Genomic DNA, 19,555 nt, shown 5'->3' on the forward strand with positions numbered 1-19,555 from the left:
AAAATGCAGTAAATGAAGCATGAAAAAAGGAATACAAACGTCTTAAAAATGAGATCGACAGGAAGTGCAAAATGGCTAAGCAGGGATGGCTAGAGGACAAATGTAAGGATGTAGAGGGTTATCTCACTAGGGGTAAGATAGATACTGCCTACAAGAAAATTAAAGAGACCTTTGGAGATAAGAGAACCACTTGTATGAACATCAAGAGCTCAGATGGAAACCCAGTTCTAAGCAAAGAAGGGAAGCAGAAAGGTCGAAGGAGTATATAGAGGGTCTATACAAGGGCGATGTACTTGAGGACAATATTATGGAAATGGAATAGGATGTAGATGTAGATGAAATGGGAGATACGATACTGCGTTAAGAGTTTTACAGAGCACTGAAAGACCTGAGTCGAAATGAGGCCCCCAGAGTCGACAACATTCCATTGGAACTACTGATGGCCTTGGGAGAGCCAGTCCTGACAAAACTCTACCATCTGGTGAGCAAGATGTATGAGACAGGCGAAGTACCCTCAGACTTCAAGAAGAATATAATAATTCCAATCCCAAAGAAATCAGGTGTTGACAGATGTGAAAATTACCGAACAATCAGTTTAATAAGCCACAGCTGCAAAATACTAACACGAATTCTTTACAGACGAATGGAAAAACTAGTAGAAGCAGACCTTGGGGAAGATCAGTTTGGATTCCGTAGAAATACTGGAACACGTGAGGCAATACGGACCTTACGACTTATCTTAGAAGCTAGATTAAGGAAAGGCAAATCTACGTTTCTAGCATTTGTAGACTTAGAGAAAGCTTTTGACAATGTTGACTGGAATACTCTATTTCAAATTCTGAAGGTGGCAGGGGTAAAATACAGGGAGTGAATGGCTATTTACAATTTGTACAGAAACCAGATGGCAGTTATAAGAGTCGAGGGACATGAAAGGGAAGCAGTGGTTGGGAAGGGAGTAAGACAGGGTTGTAGCCTCTCCCCGATGTTATTCAATCTGTATATTGAGGAAGCAGTAAAGGAAACAAAAGAAAAATTTGGAGTAGGTATTAAAATCCAGGGAGAAGAAATAAAAACTTTGAGGTTCGCCGATGACATTGTAATTCTGTCAGAGACAGCAAAGGACTTGGAAGAGCAGTTGAACGGAATGGACAAGTGTCTTGAAAGGAGGATATAAGATGAATATCAACAAAAGCAAAACGAGGATAATGGAATGTAGTCGAATTAAGTCTGGTAATGCTGAGGGAATTAGATTAGGAAATGAGAAATTTAAAGTAGTAAAGGAGTTTTGCTATTTGGGGAGCAAAATAACTGATGATGGTCGAAGTGGAGAGGATATAAAATGTAGACTGGCAAAGGCAAGGAAAGCGTTTCTGAAGAAGAGAAATTTGTTAGCATCGAGTATAGATTTAAGTGTCAGGAAGTCATTTCTGAAAGTATTTGTATGGAGTGTAGCCATGTATGGAAGTGAAACATGGACGATAAATAGTTTGGACGAGAAGAGAATAGAAGCTTTCAAAATGTGGTGCTACAGAAGAATGCTGAAGATTAGATGGGTAGATCACATAACTAATGAGGAAGTATTGAATAGGATTGGGGAGAAGAGAAGTTTGTGGCACAACTTGACCAGAAGAAGGGATCGGTTGGTAGGACATGTTCTGAGGCATCAAGGGATCACCAATTTAGTATTGGAGGGCAGCGTGGAGGGTAAAAATCGTAGAGGGAGACCAAGAGATGAATACATTAAGCAGATTCAGAAGGATGTAGGTTGCAGTAGGTACAGGGAGATGAAGAAGCTTGCACAGGATAGAGTAGCATGGAGAGCTGCATCAAACCAGTCTCAGGACTGAAGACCACAACAACAACATATGCATATTATCTTGTTGCGTCATCATTGTAACTGAATCAGTAATATAAACTATTTACAGTAGAAAGTAGTCAATGCAAGTGTTGCTATTGTCATGTACTCAGTGGTATTCAGCAAGCAGAACTATGTAATGAACACAATTCACGGACTTCATCCTCACAACACACACATAACCCTCGTATTCCTCACATTACTTCATAATGAACCTCAATAATCTAAACTCACTGATTCCTCTCATTCTGGGAGACAAGATAAGTGTATTTCACTGCCTGAGTTCCTTAATATCACTGTCTTACTACTCAGGTCATGGATGCTCTCCAGCCATCCTTCTGTACCCGTAACACATTTATACCTCTTAGCCTGATATACCATTTCCTGGGCTACCCTCCTGCCCATTATACAGCTCTGAAAACCTTCGAAAAACTTCCCGTCACAGTCTCCTGTAGTGGCTAATTTCTACAGACATCATTGGTGGATTTACTGCTATTTATGTGCATTGTGTCCTGGCAGAACTGGAATGGTTTGATTGATATTGTGAAGTCTAACAATTATCTCTCCTCCATATGATGCCTCAGCGTATTGCTCATTTGGGGCAGTGTCACATAATGTAAAGACAGAAAATCTGAATCATCTGATTCTGTTGTGGCTCTACTAGCTCAGTGCTGAACTATCACTATTTATTTCTAGCTTATATCTGCCTACACTTGGGAATAAATCATAATCACTAACTTTCATAATACACACTTTACCAATTATTTGAACTGCCAATAATCTTCATTGTGACAAGATCCCCAGCTGCAATAAATTTTTTTAATGATTTTGTGATGCCTTCAGCTGCCATTCCTTTTATTTGATACATTATTGTAGAATTTCCTTCAAAACTAAATTCGAATTATTTCCATATTCCCTGTAATCTGAACCTAACATAAAAGCTCGTCTAACCTTTTGCCTAAGCTTTACTATTTACAGTAACCATTGTACTTTACAAAATTATTATTTACAAGAAATACTTACGGCTACTTTGGCCTGATCAAAATTCCTCTTGACACCCAAGATTTACCAAGCTAGGCATCCTCCTCATACTGACTTGTGTAGTGACCTTTTGAATAACAAACCCAACAAATTACATCATCATCCCCTTGTCATTTACATTGTGTAAAGGTTACCAATGTTAGGGGTTCAGTCTTTGGGCCTTTGCCAAATACTGCATCTGACTTACTGAACAACTAGGATACAAGGCTTCAAATACACCAGGATGCACAGATCCCACAACTGAAAATTAAAAGTCTGTGGTGATACTCATGTTGCTGTCCCAGTTGAATCACCATTTGCAATCTGCTGATATCAGAACAATGCATATTTTCTTTGTTGTCAGTGATCCCTCAGTCTCCAAACCATCTGCTTCTGTCACCAAAACTGTAACACAACAGAAGTAAGATGTTCCCTGTGGACATTGAAAGTAGCTGGTCAGAAGAAGCAGGATGTGCTAGAGTCTTCCTAGAGTATTGTGATGTTCATAGATGGCTTGGGAGACAGGTCTGATGTTGTGGAACAGCTGCAGACAAACAAGCAGGGAGCATGAACAGTTCTCTATTAATTTACTCAGCGTGTGCAGTCATTCAGATATGCTCTCATGCCTGTTGAGGTTCATCATTCTCTTGTAATATTCCTCTTGCAGTGGCAGGCGAGGCAGCACAGTGTGCTACTCACACATGGTGCACTTACCTGGCGTAGTTGGTGTGCCAGGACTGCATTGGCAAAGGCGGCCAGCACCACATATGGTCCACTGCAGATGAGGTGGCCCAGAGCATTGACAGGCATTGCAGAACATGATGGTGTTACCCAGAGTGTAGCTCTGAACCAATACCTGGAAAGCAGTAGCTTGCAGACTTGTTGGGATGGCAGCAGAATATTGGCTGCCAGGGCCTGAGCAGTTGGGCAGTGGTCCTCACTTGCAACCTGGTGATGATAGTGGCAGTGGTGGCATAGTTACGGCGAAGACTCTAAGACTGTGGTTGATGCAAAATTGGAGCCATTTCATTACCCAGCTGGTTGAACAGTGACAACTGGTTCAGGCAGTTTTAAATGCTGCTGCTCCATGCTGACTTCTTGGTAGTGGCTATGTTTGTATGGCATGCCTAATGATCTGGAACAGGGGTGATGACTAAGGTGCCTGTTGTAACAAGCAGTAAGACAGGCTGCTGTAACTTCCTGAAGGCTGGCTCAGGCAAGGGCTTGCAGAGGTTTGACAGTGCAGAGGCATTTGCTTCTGCTGATCATGCAGTTCAATGACCAGTGGTGGCTGGCAGTGGCTCAGTGTATGTGTGCTGATTATTGGGTCTGAGCTCTGTCTTCTGCCCCAAGTTCTGCTGTAGTTTTGTTCCCTTACAGAAGGAATTATTATTCTCTTGTGAATATCAAGAGGTTATAATTTATGTTTTATTGTCTTTTTACCTTCAAATTATGCCATTAGTTTACATCACTTCTTGATATTCCATATGTGCTGCTGCCAGCTATTTGACATTAGCTAATGTCTTAAGTGACACCACAGCCTGTTTCTTAACAATCTCCAGCCCATATAGACAATAAGAAATCTCATCTTGATTTCATTCCAAATGTTAACATGTAGTAGAGAACTTAAGTAATGTAATATACTTTTAATTAAGCATACAAACTTTGTTTTTGGTTTCAGTTCCTGGTCCACCAGCTTTTGTCAAAGCACTTTCACTGACATCGGATTCCATTTTGGTCTCGTGGATGCCCCCTGAACATCCAAATGGTATTATTACGCAGTACTCTGTTTACTGCAATGAGAAAAACAGTCCGCAAAAGGTTAGTTAACAGTCTTGTATAAGTTGTTCAGTGACATTGAAATTTATTGAGAAAGACTAAATATAGGTCTAAATAAATAAAACCATAAACACTGAAGCGTACAATCGTGATTACTGTGTATTATAACAACAACATCACATATCCAAAGCAAACTGACCTATGGACAGTAATATAAAATGAACTGCTCAACAGCTTAATTCAGATTGCACTATTATTTGAAGTATTATGTTGATAAATGTACAAAAGAAGGAAAATGGTAAAGAAGTTTGCAGACTGCCAGTTTCTGTTGCTCAGCACATTTTTCCTTTCTGGAGCCTCAATACGAAGTGATGTAGCCACACAAATGTCTTCTTAATTATCTTCCTGATAATTAAGGATGATGAAAATAAAACTTCATTGATATGTGGTTCAAAAGTTCATGACAGGCTAAAAGAACCATTTTCCTAACTCTTAAACCCTGGTCTGAGGAGACTGCAAAATGCTAATCGAGCCTATTATGCAGTAAAAAATCTCTTAGGGTCCAAACTGCTGACTAGGAAAACTAAAACAAAGTTATATAATACAATCATCAGACCAGTTCTAATCTATGGGACAGAAACATGGAGCCTAACGGTAACAGAACACCACCATTTACAAGTGTCTGAGAACAAAGTTTATAGAAAAATATTTGGTCCACATTATGAGTATGAATCACAATGCTGGAAGAGAAGACGCAACATAGAAATCCACGAGCTATCACAACAACCAACGATAGTAAACATAATAAATGCTAGAAGACTGCAATGGGCTGGACATCTGATGAGAATGAAAGAAGACCAAATTGTGTTAAGAATATTCAGTGAGAAGCTATTGGCAAAAGACCAAGGGGGAGACCCAGGAGTACTTGGCGCAATGAAATTAATTGCATGAGAAAGGTTGGGAATAAATAACTGGCAAGAGGCAGCATAAGACAGGGGCATCTGGAGGAATCATGTGAGATCGGCACGGGAGTTACGAGTCCCTTAGAATCCTACTATGATGATGATGATGATGATATGTCATTATGGCTCTATAGCTTTGACACGGTGCCAGTTCCTTGAGCAAAGAACAGTTCTTTAGGCTGCACAATTTGAGCAACTGGAAAAGATAATGGATCACATCCACTTACCAAAAGGCAACTCCACCCCATTTCACTCACTTTTATTTGTAGCAGAATCCTAAAATATGTTCTGAGTTCAAAAATAATGACCAACCTGGAAAAAATGCCTACCTCTGTAGGAATCAGCAATAAACAACAATTGTGTGAAATCAAAGTTGCACTCTTCGCATACAATGTTTGAATTTCTGTGGATAGAGGTAATCAGGCTGGTTCCATGTTCCTGTGACTTTCAAAAAGCTTTTGATTACCACAGTAATGCCAAGTAAAGAAAATGTGATATTATGGGATATTTAAGAAAGTTTTTGATTGGATTTAAAAATTCTTCACTGACACAAAACGCCAATTGGATGGAGACCCTTCTACAGACATAGAAGTAATATGTGATATGCTCCAGGGAATTACTGAAGGACCAATACTGTTCCTCATATACAGCAGTGATTTACCAGGTACGATACACACTTATTTCAGATGATCTGGTTACCTACAAAGAAGTTTTATCAGATAAAATTAGACTAATATTCAGTATAGATATTGAGAGGTACTGCTTGCAGTGAGCACAGAATTTTAATGAAATTTACATGGCCCCAGGTTCACTTTAAATGGCAAGCATCCTAAGAACTCATTGGTTTGTGGCTAAATATAGGTTATCATGAAGTCTAGGTGTATTTCATTGCCCATCATTAGATGTAACATTGGAACATTGTGCATGTTTGAGAGGAGAGTGGGAAACTCGGCTGCTGGATCAAGGGTAATGTGCATTTTGATTGTCTTTAGCGTACTGCTGCATTTAGAAGAGTGATTTAATGGGGTGGATGGTAATGACAGATACCATTGTAAGAATAGAGGTTTCTAAAACAGTGACCCTAGGGAGACCTACAGAAGTGAAAGTATGTGATGGTGCTCTATTAGTGGCTTCTGCTGAGGCGGAAGACAGTTAGACCATTTGGGGAAAATGGGATGCATCTAACACCAAGAGCCCTAGCATAGTGGCCAGGATTAAAACAGTAATGGGCTGCTGGCTGTATCATGTATACCATGCAGGCACACATAACGGTGTATGAGCTGTTGGGCTCTAGAGCGATCACAATGTCCCTGATGGAAGATTGTTAAGATGTCTGAGCAAAGGGCACCCAGAATGATGATGCAGTAACCTTCAGCAGCTTCAGAGAGAAGGAGCACTCCTCGGGATACCCAAAGCTGACGGTAGAGAGAAAACAGGTTTTGGTGGTGGGATATTTTGATTAGAAGCCCTATGGCCAGTTGTTACACGTATAGACATAAACACAGTATAGGATGTGGTCCTAGGTTGTTACTTTCACTGCTTCAGGCCTAAACAGTGGTAGAAGTGTGTGAGGCATGGAAAAACAGTGGGATATTACTGCTCCATACTTGAAACTGTTAGTAATAAGAATGATAAAGCATCCAGATTGCTTGAATTAAGCAATTCTTGTAGGAGGAAATGGCAAGCACACTTTCACGGGTCCACTTGAAATGAACACTTACTTTACAGAGTTTGTTCCATTGTGCATAAGCATTTCAACATGAACCACCTGTAATAGTTTAACTTGCCACGTAGTAACTGTAGTTCTTTAAAATTGTAAGTGTCATCTTGGAGGCGATATACACTAGCTCATACACCATCCTTGTCCATAACATGCCCCAAACATTTCAATTTAGGTGGAAAAATGGAATATTTCTACAGGTTCCAACACAGGCTCCTTAGTTGTAGCAACATTAATACCTACTTGAGGTTGAATAGATGATCTAGGTCATTTCCACTGACATTAATATCATCCTCATGTTGACTCATTGTGGATGGACATCATGTACTTAAGAGAATGATATGTCCACATCCCTATGTACACTTGAAAGGTCACATGCCAAAAACTGGCCAGTTGTGCTTAATAAAGTATTCATTTAAACTAACAGCTTGGTGGAAATGATATTGTTTTTGCAAATCATCAACAGAATTTGAACAGTGGGGAATATTGCAGGATAGTTGTTTGGAGCATCACTGAAAAATGAATGGAGCATTGGTCGTGCCAAAAGGCAACCTCTGGTACTGTTAGAAACAAAAAGGATTGTTAATAACCATGTAGGTAGTGGGGAGCAGGTGTGGTAATTATGATGATAAATAATCACTCACACTCCCATCACATACTATGAATACTTTTGTTCTCACAGAGTATTCACAACGTGTGTAGCGTAGAGCACGTATTGCAGAGATCTGATCTGGCAAAGATACATTCTTGCTGCGGCAGGGCACCGATATTATTGGGGAGGGCGAGGGCGTTGGGGGGGGGGGGGGGGGGCTAGTGCCAGTGGTTCTACGCACTCACAGAGCGCCCCCCGCCCCCTCCACATTTGTGGAATAAGGTGATTGGTGTACGTTGTGATGCATTGTCCTGCTGGCAATGGCAAGGCCTGACATCTCATAGTCCGCCAGGTGCCAGGGTGACCATAAAGGGCAGCCAGTGTCAGTATAAGGTGGTTGTAATCATGTGAAGTATGTGGCGCAGGTTTGTGAACACAATCTGGTGGTACTGACAGAGGTGGCAGCTGGCGTCATGGTCTGGTAGCTGCAGTAGGTGTGGCAGTAATGCGGGTGTCGTGACCGATTATCATGCAGGTGCAGGTGTCGCGGTTGGTGCGTCAGCATCCTGGAGGATGGCGTCTTAGTGAGGTACTGAGGAACATGGTGTGGTGGACGGGTCCTAGTTGGTGGCAACCATGGTGGATGACGCATCGGTGTAGGTCACCTAATACAGCAGCTGTTGTAGGTACTCACTGTGTCCCATGGTGCATGGGACATAATTGCGGCCAGACTCGTCATATTGATATGCTGTGATCGTGAGGTGTGAAAATCCTTGGCAGTTGCAGGTAGACATGGTGTGCCTTCTTGTTGAGTGATGTCACATGGCAAGCGTGGCCCAGAGTGTGGCACAGCTGTTGTCGGTGTGACATCAATGTGATGCGAGTTGCAGTGTGGCTGTAGCAAGTGTGATGTCACTCGGGTGACACACAGTATCGCACAGAATATAAAGTTCAGGTGTAGGCCTTGGGAAAACATAGTCTGCCACAGGAAGGTCACTTGTTGGTTGGATTTGTCTGCAGTAACCCGTAAATATCAGTTCTCTGCAGTGGAAGGCAGTTGTATATGGTGGCAATTGTTTGTCAACAGTTGCGGTACTCTGGAGGGTGTTTGTAATTTGGTACATTGCACATGAAGGAATATTGATATGTGCTGAGTCATTAGAATGAAAATGAGTGCATTATAGTTCATTAACACTATCACTGATCAGCATATTAGTATCACTGGTTGGTGGGGAGGGGGGCGAGGGGGGGGGGGCACAGCTGTGGGCAGCCATTGTTCACCGCATGTGGTCACTGTTGATGTAGCATAGTTAATTAAGTGGGTGGCAGGATTCGTCTCACCACCTTCAGTGATAACATCTTTCTTGATTTGTGGTTTAGTGTGTTTGTCCGTTTGGCAAGAGGTAACAATGTCCTGGTTTGATGATCGTTGACATAATGGGAACACTGTCAACCATTTGAGAACCACAGTTGCACTCTGGTTATATTGCCTGGGAATCGGAGAGAACACCAGATAGATGCACAAATAAATTGTCTGTAGTGAAGCCAGCCAATGAAGCACCATTATTGAGCGTATTCATCGTGGTGTGAAGTTTGTATCTCACTGTGATCGGCGGCATGCTGGCACGGGTATAACTCGGTATTTTGTGGCGCGGTTGAAAAGAAAATAACAGAGTCACCACTGTAGGTAGTGGGTAGCACACATGGTAATTACAATGATAAACAATCACTCGCACTCCCGTCACTTACTATGAATGCTTTTATTCTCGCAGCGTATACACAATGTGTGTAGCATAGAGTGTGTACCATGTAGAAATGATTTGGCAAAGATACAGTTGTTCTGGCTGTGGCACGGCAGCGATATTATTGGGGGTAGAGCCAAAGGTTCTACGTCCCCACAACCTTAAATGCTTGTGATTCTGTCTAGGGCAAACAGAAAATACGCTTAAATGAGATCAATCTTTGTATAACAATGACCATCAGAAAGACTTAAAACAATCCCTCTTGGCGGGATAATGGGAAAGTATCTGTCACGACTATGGCATTGACTGTGGCCTCAAAGTTACCACACTGCAATGGCTGAAGCCCAGAAACTTGATGAAACTTGGTGTGACAAGCCTCAGCAGCAATCCAGTTGAAATCATGGTTAACAGAGTCCCTGAAGACGTAAGGTATGGGCTGAGCACATGCAAGTTACGGAAGTAGCACCAGTGCAGAGAATAAAGACGTTTTTGCACAGCCTTAACCGGGTTGGTGCAGGAAGGGAAAAGAAGCTGATTTCCTGGGAGGGTACAACTTTCAGTAGCATTAACAGAATTGAAGGTAAGTGAAAAACATTAAGGGAATCCATATTGAAAATGTTAATGGTAATCAGTTACCATAAACTAAAGCTGTCAAGTGACAGATTTGTATGTGGCTAAGGCTTAATGCCACCCTACCCCAAAACACACAATCCTCCACAGTTGAAACTGATAAGTTTGCAAGGCAGAAGAGAGACTAGAGTTTAATATCCTATGGCTCTTCACAGATAACAATGTTACTTTCTACAGTGATTATGCAGAATACTTCGGTTCATAGCATTAATGCTGACCATCGATGTAGTATGAATGGGCGCGCTGTCTGGCACATTTTGTGGTGGATGGTGTAGTTTATATTATATTGTGACAACAGTGATGAATTCATGCATTTTATTATCTTACACCATTGGTTTTATGATTTTACATTGCCTAGTATGATGTTGTAAATGCTTTTATGAACACGATGGTGGTCCATGGATCAAAACTGGTTGTTTAATTTTAAAAAAGCTTTATCAGAAGCTCTTGGCAATAAATCATGATGTTCTTCAATGTTACTGTGACCACAGCATCAAGTTGGAATGACACTTGATGACTGATGATGTGTACATGTCTTGTGGATAACACTGACTTGCATTGGTGTTGGGGATCATCCTCCTTGTACTGATGGAAACAAGGTGCTTTGACTGTTCACAAGTTGCACTGGTGACCAGGTAGCGCTCAGGTAGCATAGAAAATCCTGATAATGCCTGTGGAGCAAGATGGGCTGTAGACCATTATGGGGGAGGACTGTCATTGTGAAAGCAGCATCTGCTTACAGTGACAGCGTTATTTTTAAAGATTATGCAATGACTGGCACTTCTTCCATCCTGGGATCTTATAATTTGAGGGCATTGTCCTAAGTTTGCTCATTGGGTGCATTTTGTACTAGCCTGTCCCAAATGAGGGTATATGAGTATGATTTAGCACATCCAACCACCATGCAAGTGAACTTAAAGTTTTGATTAATACCTCAGGATTCAGTGGGCCGTTGTAAATAAGACTTTTCTTTGTGCTTGCAGCACTTGAAAAAGTGCATTCTTTCGGATACCACGTGCACTTAGTGGTTAGGTATCGCATTAAGCTAGTTTGTCAGTGAGCTTAGAGTGATAAAGGATAAAGGTAGAAGGCTCCTAATGGTTGGGGGTGTGGGCACCATCATCTTCTGTATCAAACTGAAAACTATGGGCTGCATTATATGACAAAATAGTGTCTGTGATAGACCTGTATGTCCCAAGACAAGAATATTGTGCAGGTCTCCTGCATGTGAACTCCATTCCTAGTGATTGGTCTCAAATACAGGTTTTGAGACCACATTGTTATAGGTCAGCAGCTGCTCCAATGGTTGATGTTGCAGTTGTTGCTGCTGCACCTCTGCAAATTTTCATATGGCTTGCTCCATTGTGACGATTACACTGTGAGGTGGTTCAACTCACCCTAACTGTACTAATGATCATGAAGTTCAACACAATCTGGTTGTGAATTTGCAGTACCAATCAGCGATAACTAATTACTGTGAATACAGTTAGTTTAATCTTCCACAATGAATTATTTCTCCAAAACAGTGGGCTCTTTTGACCAGGTAATGGAGGGTCATCAGCCAGCAAGGACACTTCACAACATCTGGTGTATCTTGTCAGTCTAACAAGTAAGGCCACTTAATAATACTTGGTTAATGTTCGAGTCTATCATGAAAACACACAGACGACAGCTTGCAATATCTGACGAATGTACGCTATCAGTTAGGTAACAGACACTCCATAGCAGTGTTCAGAGTTAATCACCTGACAGCAAGCAGCAGAATGAGAGGTTTACGGAAATCTCAGTGATGCTACAATGGCAGAGGTTGGTGTTGTCCAGTGGGAGCTGGAAGGTCAGCCAAAGAAGGCTGTATGTTGTACTCATTCTTCAGCCAATTATATTGCCTTTCTTCCTAAATCACCTGTTGGTTAGTTGGTATGGGGAACAGTTCTGTTGTACATTTTTTGCTGCCTGTGGTGGAGTCAAAGAACTTAACAACATGTTGACAATCATCAGTGAAAAAGATGTAAGATGGTGGATGGTTGTTGAAGTGATGTGAAATAGTTGTTGGTGAGTAAACTCTGGAGCACATGCTACACTTGATCTGTATCTAGCTTCTCCAGATAAGCAGAGGCTCTGTCTTGACTGACCTTTATTTCCCATTCTATTTGTTTAAATTATTCAAAGTCTACAATTTCAAACAAAAGCAATCCCAATGGTTCAGGTGCGTCTTCAGTCTACATCCCAAATCAAATGAAAAACCTAAAAGCCTTGAGTCCTCCTGAGGAAACCTCAGAGAATATTTTTGTCAGGCCATGTCCTATGGTTAATATCATTTTTATGAAGAAGGTACATTTGAAAAATTATCACTCTTCTACATTCATAAGACTTTGGTGAGACTTGCATGGTTACTTAGATCATCATCATCATCATCATCATCATTTAAGACTGATTATACCTTTCAGCGTTCAGTCTGGAGCATAGCCCCCCTTATACAGTTCCTCCATGATCCCCTATTCAGTGCTAACATTGGTGCCTCTTCTGATGTTAAACCCACTACTTCAAAATCATTCTTAACCGAATCCAGGTACCTTCTCCTCGGTCTACCCCGACTCCTCTTACCCTCTACTGCTGAATCCATGAGTCTCTTGGGTAACCTTGCTTCTCCCATGCGTGTAACATGACCCCACCATCTAAGCCTGTTCGCCCTGACTGCTACATCTATAGAGTTCATTCCCAGTTTTTCTTTGATTTCCTCATTGTGGACACCCTCCTGCCATTGTTCCCATCTACTAGTACCTGCAATCATCCTAGCTACTTTCATATCCGTAACCTCAACCTTATTGATAAGGTAACCTGAATCCACCCAGCTTTCGCTCCCATACAACAAAGTTGGTCGAAAGATTGAACAGTGCACAGATAACTTAGTCTCGGTACTGACTTCCTTCTTGCAGAAGAGAGTAGATCGTAGCTGAGCGCTCACTGCATTAGCTTTGCTACACCTCGCTTCCAGTTCCTTCACTATGTTGCCATCCTGTGAGAATATGCATCCTAAGTACTTGAAACCGTCCACCTGTTCTAACTTTGTTCCTCCTATTTGGCACTCAATCCGTTTATATTTCTTTCCCACTGACATTACTTTCGTTTTGGCGATGCTAATCTTCATACCATAGTCCTTACATTTCTGATCTAGCTCTGAAATATTACTTTGCAAACTTTCAATCGAATCTGCCATGACAACTAAGTCATCCGCATATGCAAGACTGCTTATTTTGTGTTCACATATCTTAATCTCACCCAGCCAGTCTATTGTTTTCAACATATGATCCATAAATAATATGAACAACCGTGGAGACAGGTTGCAGCCTTGTCTTACCCCTGAAACTACTCTGAACCATGAACTCAATTTACTGTCAACTCTAACTGCTGCCTGACTATCCATGTAAAGACCTTTAATTGCTTGCAAAAGTTTGCCTCCTATTCCATAATCTTGTAGAACAGACAATAACTTCCTCCTAGGAACCCGGTCATATGCCTTTTCTAGATCTATAAAGCATAGATACAATTCCCTGTTCCACTCATAACACTTCTCCATTATTTGCCGTAAGCTAAAGATCTGGTCCTGACAGCCTCTAAGAGGCCTAAACCCACACTGATTTTCATCCAATTGGTCCTCAACTAATACTCGCACTTTCCTTTCAACAATACCTGAGAAGATTTTACCCACAACACTGATTAAAGAGATACCTCTGTAGTTGTTACAATCTTTTCTGTTTCCATGTTTAAAGATTGGCCATTTCAATTATCCTGTGTAGCCATTTAAAACCTGACATTCCACTGTATTTGATGAGTTCCGACTTAATTTCATCCACCCCAGCCGCTTTATTGCACTGCAATCTATTGACCATTTTCTCCACTTCCTCAAATGTGATCCTATTTCCATCATCATTCCTATCCCATTCTACCTCGAAATCTGAAACATTGCTGATCGCATTTTCACCTACATTGAGCAACTCTTCAAAATATTCCCTCCATCTGCCCAAGGCATCCACAGGATTCACCAGCAGTTTTCCTGACCTGTCCAAAATACTTGTCATTTCCTTCTTACCTCCCTTTCGAAGACTGCTAATTACACTCCAGAATGGTTTTCCAGCAGCTTGACCCATAGTCTCCAACCTGTTTCCAAAGTCTTCCCACGATTTCTTCTTGGATGCTGCAATTATCTGTTTGGCTTTGTTTCTTTCTTCAACATAACTTTCTCTGTCTACCTGGGTTCTGGTATGTAGCCATTTTTGATACGCCTTCTTTTTCCTTTTACAGTCTGCCTTGACTGTATCATTCCACCAAGCTGTTTGCTTCATCCTACTTTTACACACTACTGTTCCAAGACATTCTTTAGCCACTTCTAGTACTGTGTCCCTGTACCTTGTCCATTCCTTTTCCAATGACTGTAATTGACTACACTCAACTAACTGGTACCTTTCTGAGATCGCTGTTATGTACTTGTGCCTGATTTCCTTATCCTGAAGTTTCTCCACTCTTATCCTCCTACATATGGACCTGACCTCCTGCACTTTCGGCCACACAATCCCAATTTCACTGCAGATTAAATAATAATCAGTGTCATCAAAGAATCCCCTGAATACACGTGTGTCCCTCACAGCCTTCCTGAATTCCTGATCTGTTATTATATAGTCAATGACAGATCTGGTTCCCCTGCCTTCCCAAGTATGCCGGTGAATGTTCTTATGTTTAAAAAAGGAGTTTGTGATTACTAAGCCCATACTGGCACAGAAATCCAAGAGTTGTTTCCCGTTCCTGTTGGCCTCCATATCCTCTCCAAATTTACCCATAACCTTTTCATACCCTTCTGTTCGATTTCCAATCCTGGCGTTAAAATCACCCATGAGCAGAACACTGTCCTTGTCCTTTACTCTAACAACTACATCACTGAGTGCCTCATAAAAACTATCCATCTTATCTTGATCTGTCCCTTCACAATGCGAATATACTGACACAATCCTAATTTTCTTGCTAGACACTGTCAAATCTATCCACATCAGTTGTTCGTTTACATACCTTATTGCAACTACGCTGGGTTCCATTTCTTTCCTGATGTAAAGCCCTACACCCCATTGTGCTATTCCTGCTTTGACTCCTGACAGGTAGACCTTGTATTCTCCCACTACCTCTTCTTTCTCACCCCTTACCCGAATGTCACTAACAGCTAAAACGTCCAGCCCCATCTTACTTGCAGCCTGTGCCAGCTCTACCTTCTTCCCAGAGTAGCCCCCATTGATATTAATAGCTCCCCATCTCATTACCATTTGTTTGCCAAGTCGTATCTTAGGAGTCCCTGGTTTGTCAGTTAGAGGTGGGACTCCGTCACCTCCAAAGGTCCGAGGCATTTTGCTCTGATTGTTGCCAGCATCATATTTAAAGTACCAGGGAAGCAGGTTGCTAGCCTTACTTGCCCCGAGTCCCATTGGGTTTTACCCCTAACGGCTGAGGGACTAACCGGTGGATTTGGTAGTCTTTGCCGTATGAGCACAAAGGTGACCACCACTCAGAATATGTCCGAGATGCCCAGCCTTATTCCAAAGTAACTGGTATCACGACTGTCGGGACCACTTACTTGGCCACTCATACGTTGCCCGTGGTTCATGAACTAAGACATGACTACAGGTTACTTAGATCAATAAAAAAAACTGTGGGTTGAGACTGCTGTAGCTGACCATGTAACTAAGACTTTAAATGCCAAAAGGATTGAGAAGTACAGTTGGTAGTGATCTTAAGGACGTGAGTGCATCTTATGCACCTTCAACATCCCATAGTTATTGTAGTACATACTGTTGGATTTATTTAGGAGCCTGGCCTCAGTGACCAGAGACAGCAATCATGAGAAGAAGGCCTGTTGGGCAAAATCTTAAATGTATAGCAGTCTTTTCGTTTTACCTGTTTTCGACTCAACATCTCTTCCATATGGTGATTAGCAATCTATATTTTTCATAATATTATCATTATTACAGCCTGGATTTTCCATTGTGTGTTTAAACCCAATACATCATTTTACATACTGATTTGGGCCTGACCCTGTATTGAAAGGGTCAACTATTCATGGCAGCTGCAGTTCAGCAGCACTTGAGTCAGATGCATCACTTTCAATTCCATCTGCATTTGTCAGCTGCTAACTGAGTATTGCTGCCTGGGGAGAAGAATATCCAGACTTTGTTGAGGAGAAGAAGATTAAAAAGATGAAAGCTGCATGACTTGTACCCTTCTTTAATACAAGGGGAGCATTCATATCGTACTCTATCACAGCCAGGACCACCTGTAATATTGTCATCCCATACACGAACTCTACTGCAACTTTTTCAGCATCAACTGGTCACCCAAATGAATGGACACCAACAAATTTTTGCCAAGAACAAAGTTCACCAACCAATGACATATCAGATCCTTCTGCCGAGTAGATTATGTTTGACTTAAATGATTGCCGCACAGCATGCCATCTAAATCCTCCATCTTCTCCATTGCCCCCCCCCCCCCCTCCCCTTTCCTTCTATTTTACCAGTTATATTTATGTGGTAATGATGTTTTCAGTAACTTACATTGTTGTGTTATAAACTTTTGCAGCAAGCCAGCTTTCAAGCAGGGCCCACTATAAGGACACATGAGGTTCGGGGATTGAAGGAATTAGAGCAGTATGAGTTTTGGGTGACAGCTTCAACTATAGTAGGTGAAGGTGATCCTACACGACCTGTTCTGCAAGCACCCAATTCAAGAGGTAAGCTGAACAGAGTGTAAACTATGGTCTGAATTGTTGATAGTTTGACTGTGATATGACAGTAGTTGTAATGCAGTGCTCTATATTGTTTGAAGTTTATTGGAACCATTACCTTCCTTTTTGCATAAATAAATTAAATAACAGAGTAACAATACTGCAAACATGACGTTACTGTTGTGGCAGTGATATATTTTTATGTACTTGTTCATCGTAAGAGTAGCAGGCAGTGCATGTGAATTCTCTGGCGTGTTTTGTGTTGTTGCCTTTGCCATGTTTTAGAAGTTCCTTTGCTTTAGAGTACAAGTTTGCTTTTATCTAATGCCAGTATGTCTTCTACTTTGTGAAATAAAAGTAGCTTCTGTAATCCCAGAATTGTGTGTTATTTATGTGGATAAATTATGAGGCCACACTATATGTTAACACTTCCTATGTATCATTCCACCGTACCTCTCTTTAGTGCCTGAAATATAGTGTGAGTCAAAAAGGACTTCATAATTTAGGAATGATATCAAAATTGATTGAGATAACTTACAGAATAGGTAGATGCATCATTTTCTAGCAAACAGCCTAAAGTTTCACATAAAAGTTTAACAATTTCGTTTTGCTGTGAGGTGCCCACCATTTGTGATGTGGCATACATTACATCAGTAATCAATTTATTCCCACACTCATTGAAGCAAATTGGGCATAACTTGTCCAACAGCAGCATAGATTCGATTTTTCAGGTTGGTGAAATTGTTTGGTAAGGGGGAACATACACATGGTCTTCAAGGGAGCAAGATGGCCATGCGATTGTCCCTTCACGGCCAATCCACTGCCCTGGGAAGTGATTATCGAAGAAACCTCAAACTTCCATGAGGAAAATGGGGTTTAACCATCTTTCTGGTAGTAAACCATCGCAGCTCAGTTATCTTCATTGATCTGTGGAACGAAAAAGTTTTCAAGCACATTCAGATGCACAAAACACACAGCAAGCACTCTCCACATCAGTGAAAGTAACCATTTTAACTGTGTCTATGCTGGCACTCCTGGTGCTGGAAGAGGGTACTGATGACCTATGTGAATCAACCTTGAGGCTGTTTGCAATAAAATCACACATGTACTGGTCCTCTCAATAAATTTCTATATCTTTTCAAAATTGTAAAGCCCTTTTTGACTGATCCTTTATGTACATGTAATACTTAACACTTTTTTTTTTTTTTACCCTGATGTTTGAATAAACTCCAGAGAGTGAGACGGAGTACTGTTGTAGAATAATTTAATTACATATTTAGGGTAAACAAATAATATGAAATAAATTTTCTGTCATCTACTACAATTTTCTACTGCTACTGCCTATAACTTTTATCCATTAAATAAGTTGTTACGTTGTACAAGATGCTACATAGCTTTCAAGAAAAAAGTGATTCAAGTGATGAGTGACATAGAAAGCTGTGCAAATAACCTCTTAGGAGTACAACAGCTAACCTTTATATTTTCTTAAAGTTTTGAGAATGTGTCTTGTCATCATCATATATTGAGTAGTCAAGTGATTTGCTCTTTCCTTTGTATGTGTGGCATTCCTCATCACTTAGCCTTAATGTAGCACTGGTGGGCACTCCTTTTTTCCAACACCAAGTATAGCAATGTGCTGTAACCAATGATGTTGATAATTTACGTTTTAAGTAGCCCATTCCCTCATCATTGGTGCTTCTGGTCTTATTGGGTTTGGTATGCACACCGACGCAGTCATTAGTCACCAAGCTGGGATAAATATAATGTTATGCAAAAGAAAGTTGGTTAGAAAAACGTACACTGATCAGCCAGAACATTATGACCCTCTATCTAATAGCCCATATGTCCACCTTTAGCATGTATAACAGTGGCGACATGTCATGGCATGGAAGCAATGAGGAGTTGGTAGGTCACTGAGGGAGTTGCCACCACATCTACACATACAGGTCACTTAATTCCCACAAATTGCAGGGAAGGGCTTGAGGAGCTCTGACACCATATTCAATCACATCCCAGAGGTGTTTGGAGGAGGAGGAGGAGATTAGTGTTTAACGTCCCGTCGACAACGAGGTCATTAGAGACGGAGTGCAAGCTCGGACGAGGGAAGGATGGGGAAGGAAACCGGCCGTGCCCTTTCAGAGGAACCATCCCGGCATTTGCCTGGAATGATTTAGGGAAATCACGGAAAACCTAAATCAGGATGGATGGAGATGGGATTGGTGTTTGGACCTAGCATGTTGGGGGACCAGCACTTTAATTGTAACTCACAACTGTGTTCCTCAAACCACTCCATCACACTCTTGGTACTGTGAGATGGTGCAATATCTTGTTAATAAATGCCACTGCCATCAAGAAACATGACCGTCATGAAAGGGCGAATGTGGTCTTCAACCACTGTACGATACTCCTTGGCCATCATAGTGCCTTGCACGAGTTCCTCTGGACTCATGAAAGCCCACATGAATCTTCCGCAGGGCATAATGGAGCTGTCA

At 41.4% G+C, this 19,555-nt stretch overlaps 1 protein-coding gene across 1 annotated transcript in view; it reads left to right on the forward strand.

The window, feature by feature from the left end:
* The window catches only part of LOC126456806 (Down syndrome cell adhesion molecule-like protein Dscam2), a 567,168-nt gene that overhangs the window by 471,042 nt on the left and 76,571 nt on the right, over positions 1–19,555 (forward strand). The window contains 3 exon segments of the mRNA XM_050092599.1: positions 4,557–4,685; positions 6,714–6,725; positions 16,923–17,069. Of these exon segments, the coding sequence (XP_049948556.1) occupies positions 4,557–4,685; positions 6,714–6,725; positions 16,923–17,069 (288 nt within the window).

This window comes from Schistocerca serialis, chromosome 1 (genome assembly GCF_023864345.2).
Source record: "Schistocerca serialis cubense isolate TAMUIC-IGC-003099 chromosome 1, iqSchSeri2.2, whole genome shotgun sequence".
Lineage (NCBI taxonomy): Eukaryota > Metazoa > Arthropoda > Insecta > Orthoptera > Acrididae > Schistocerca > Schistocerca serialis.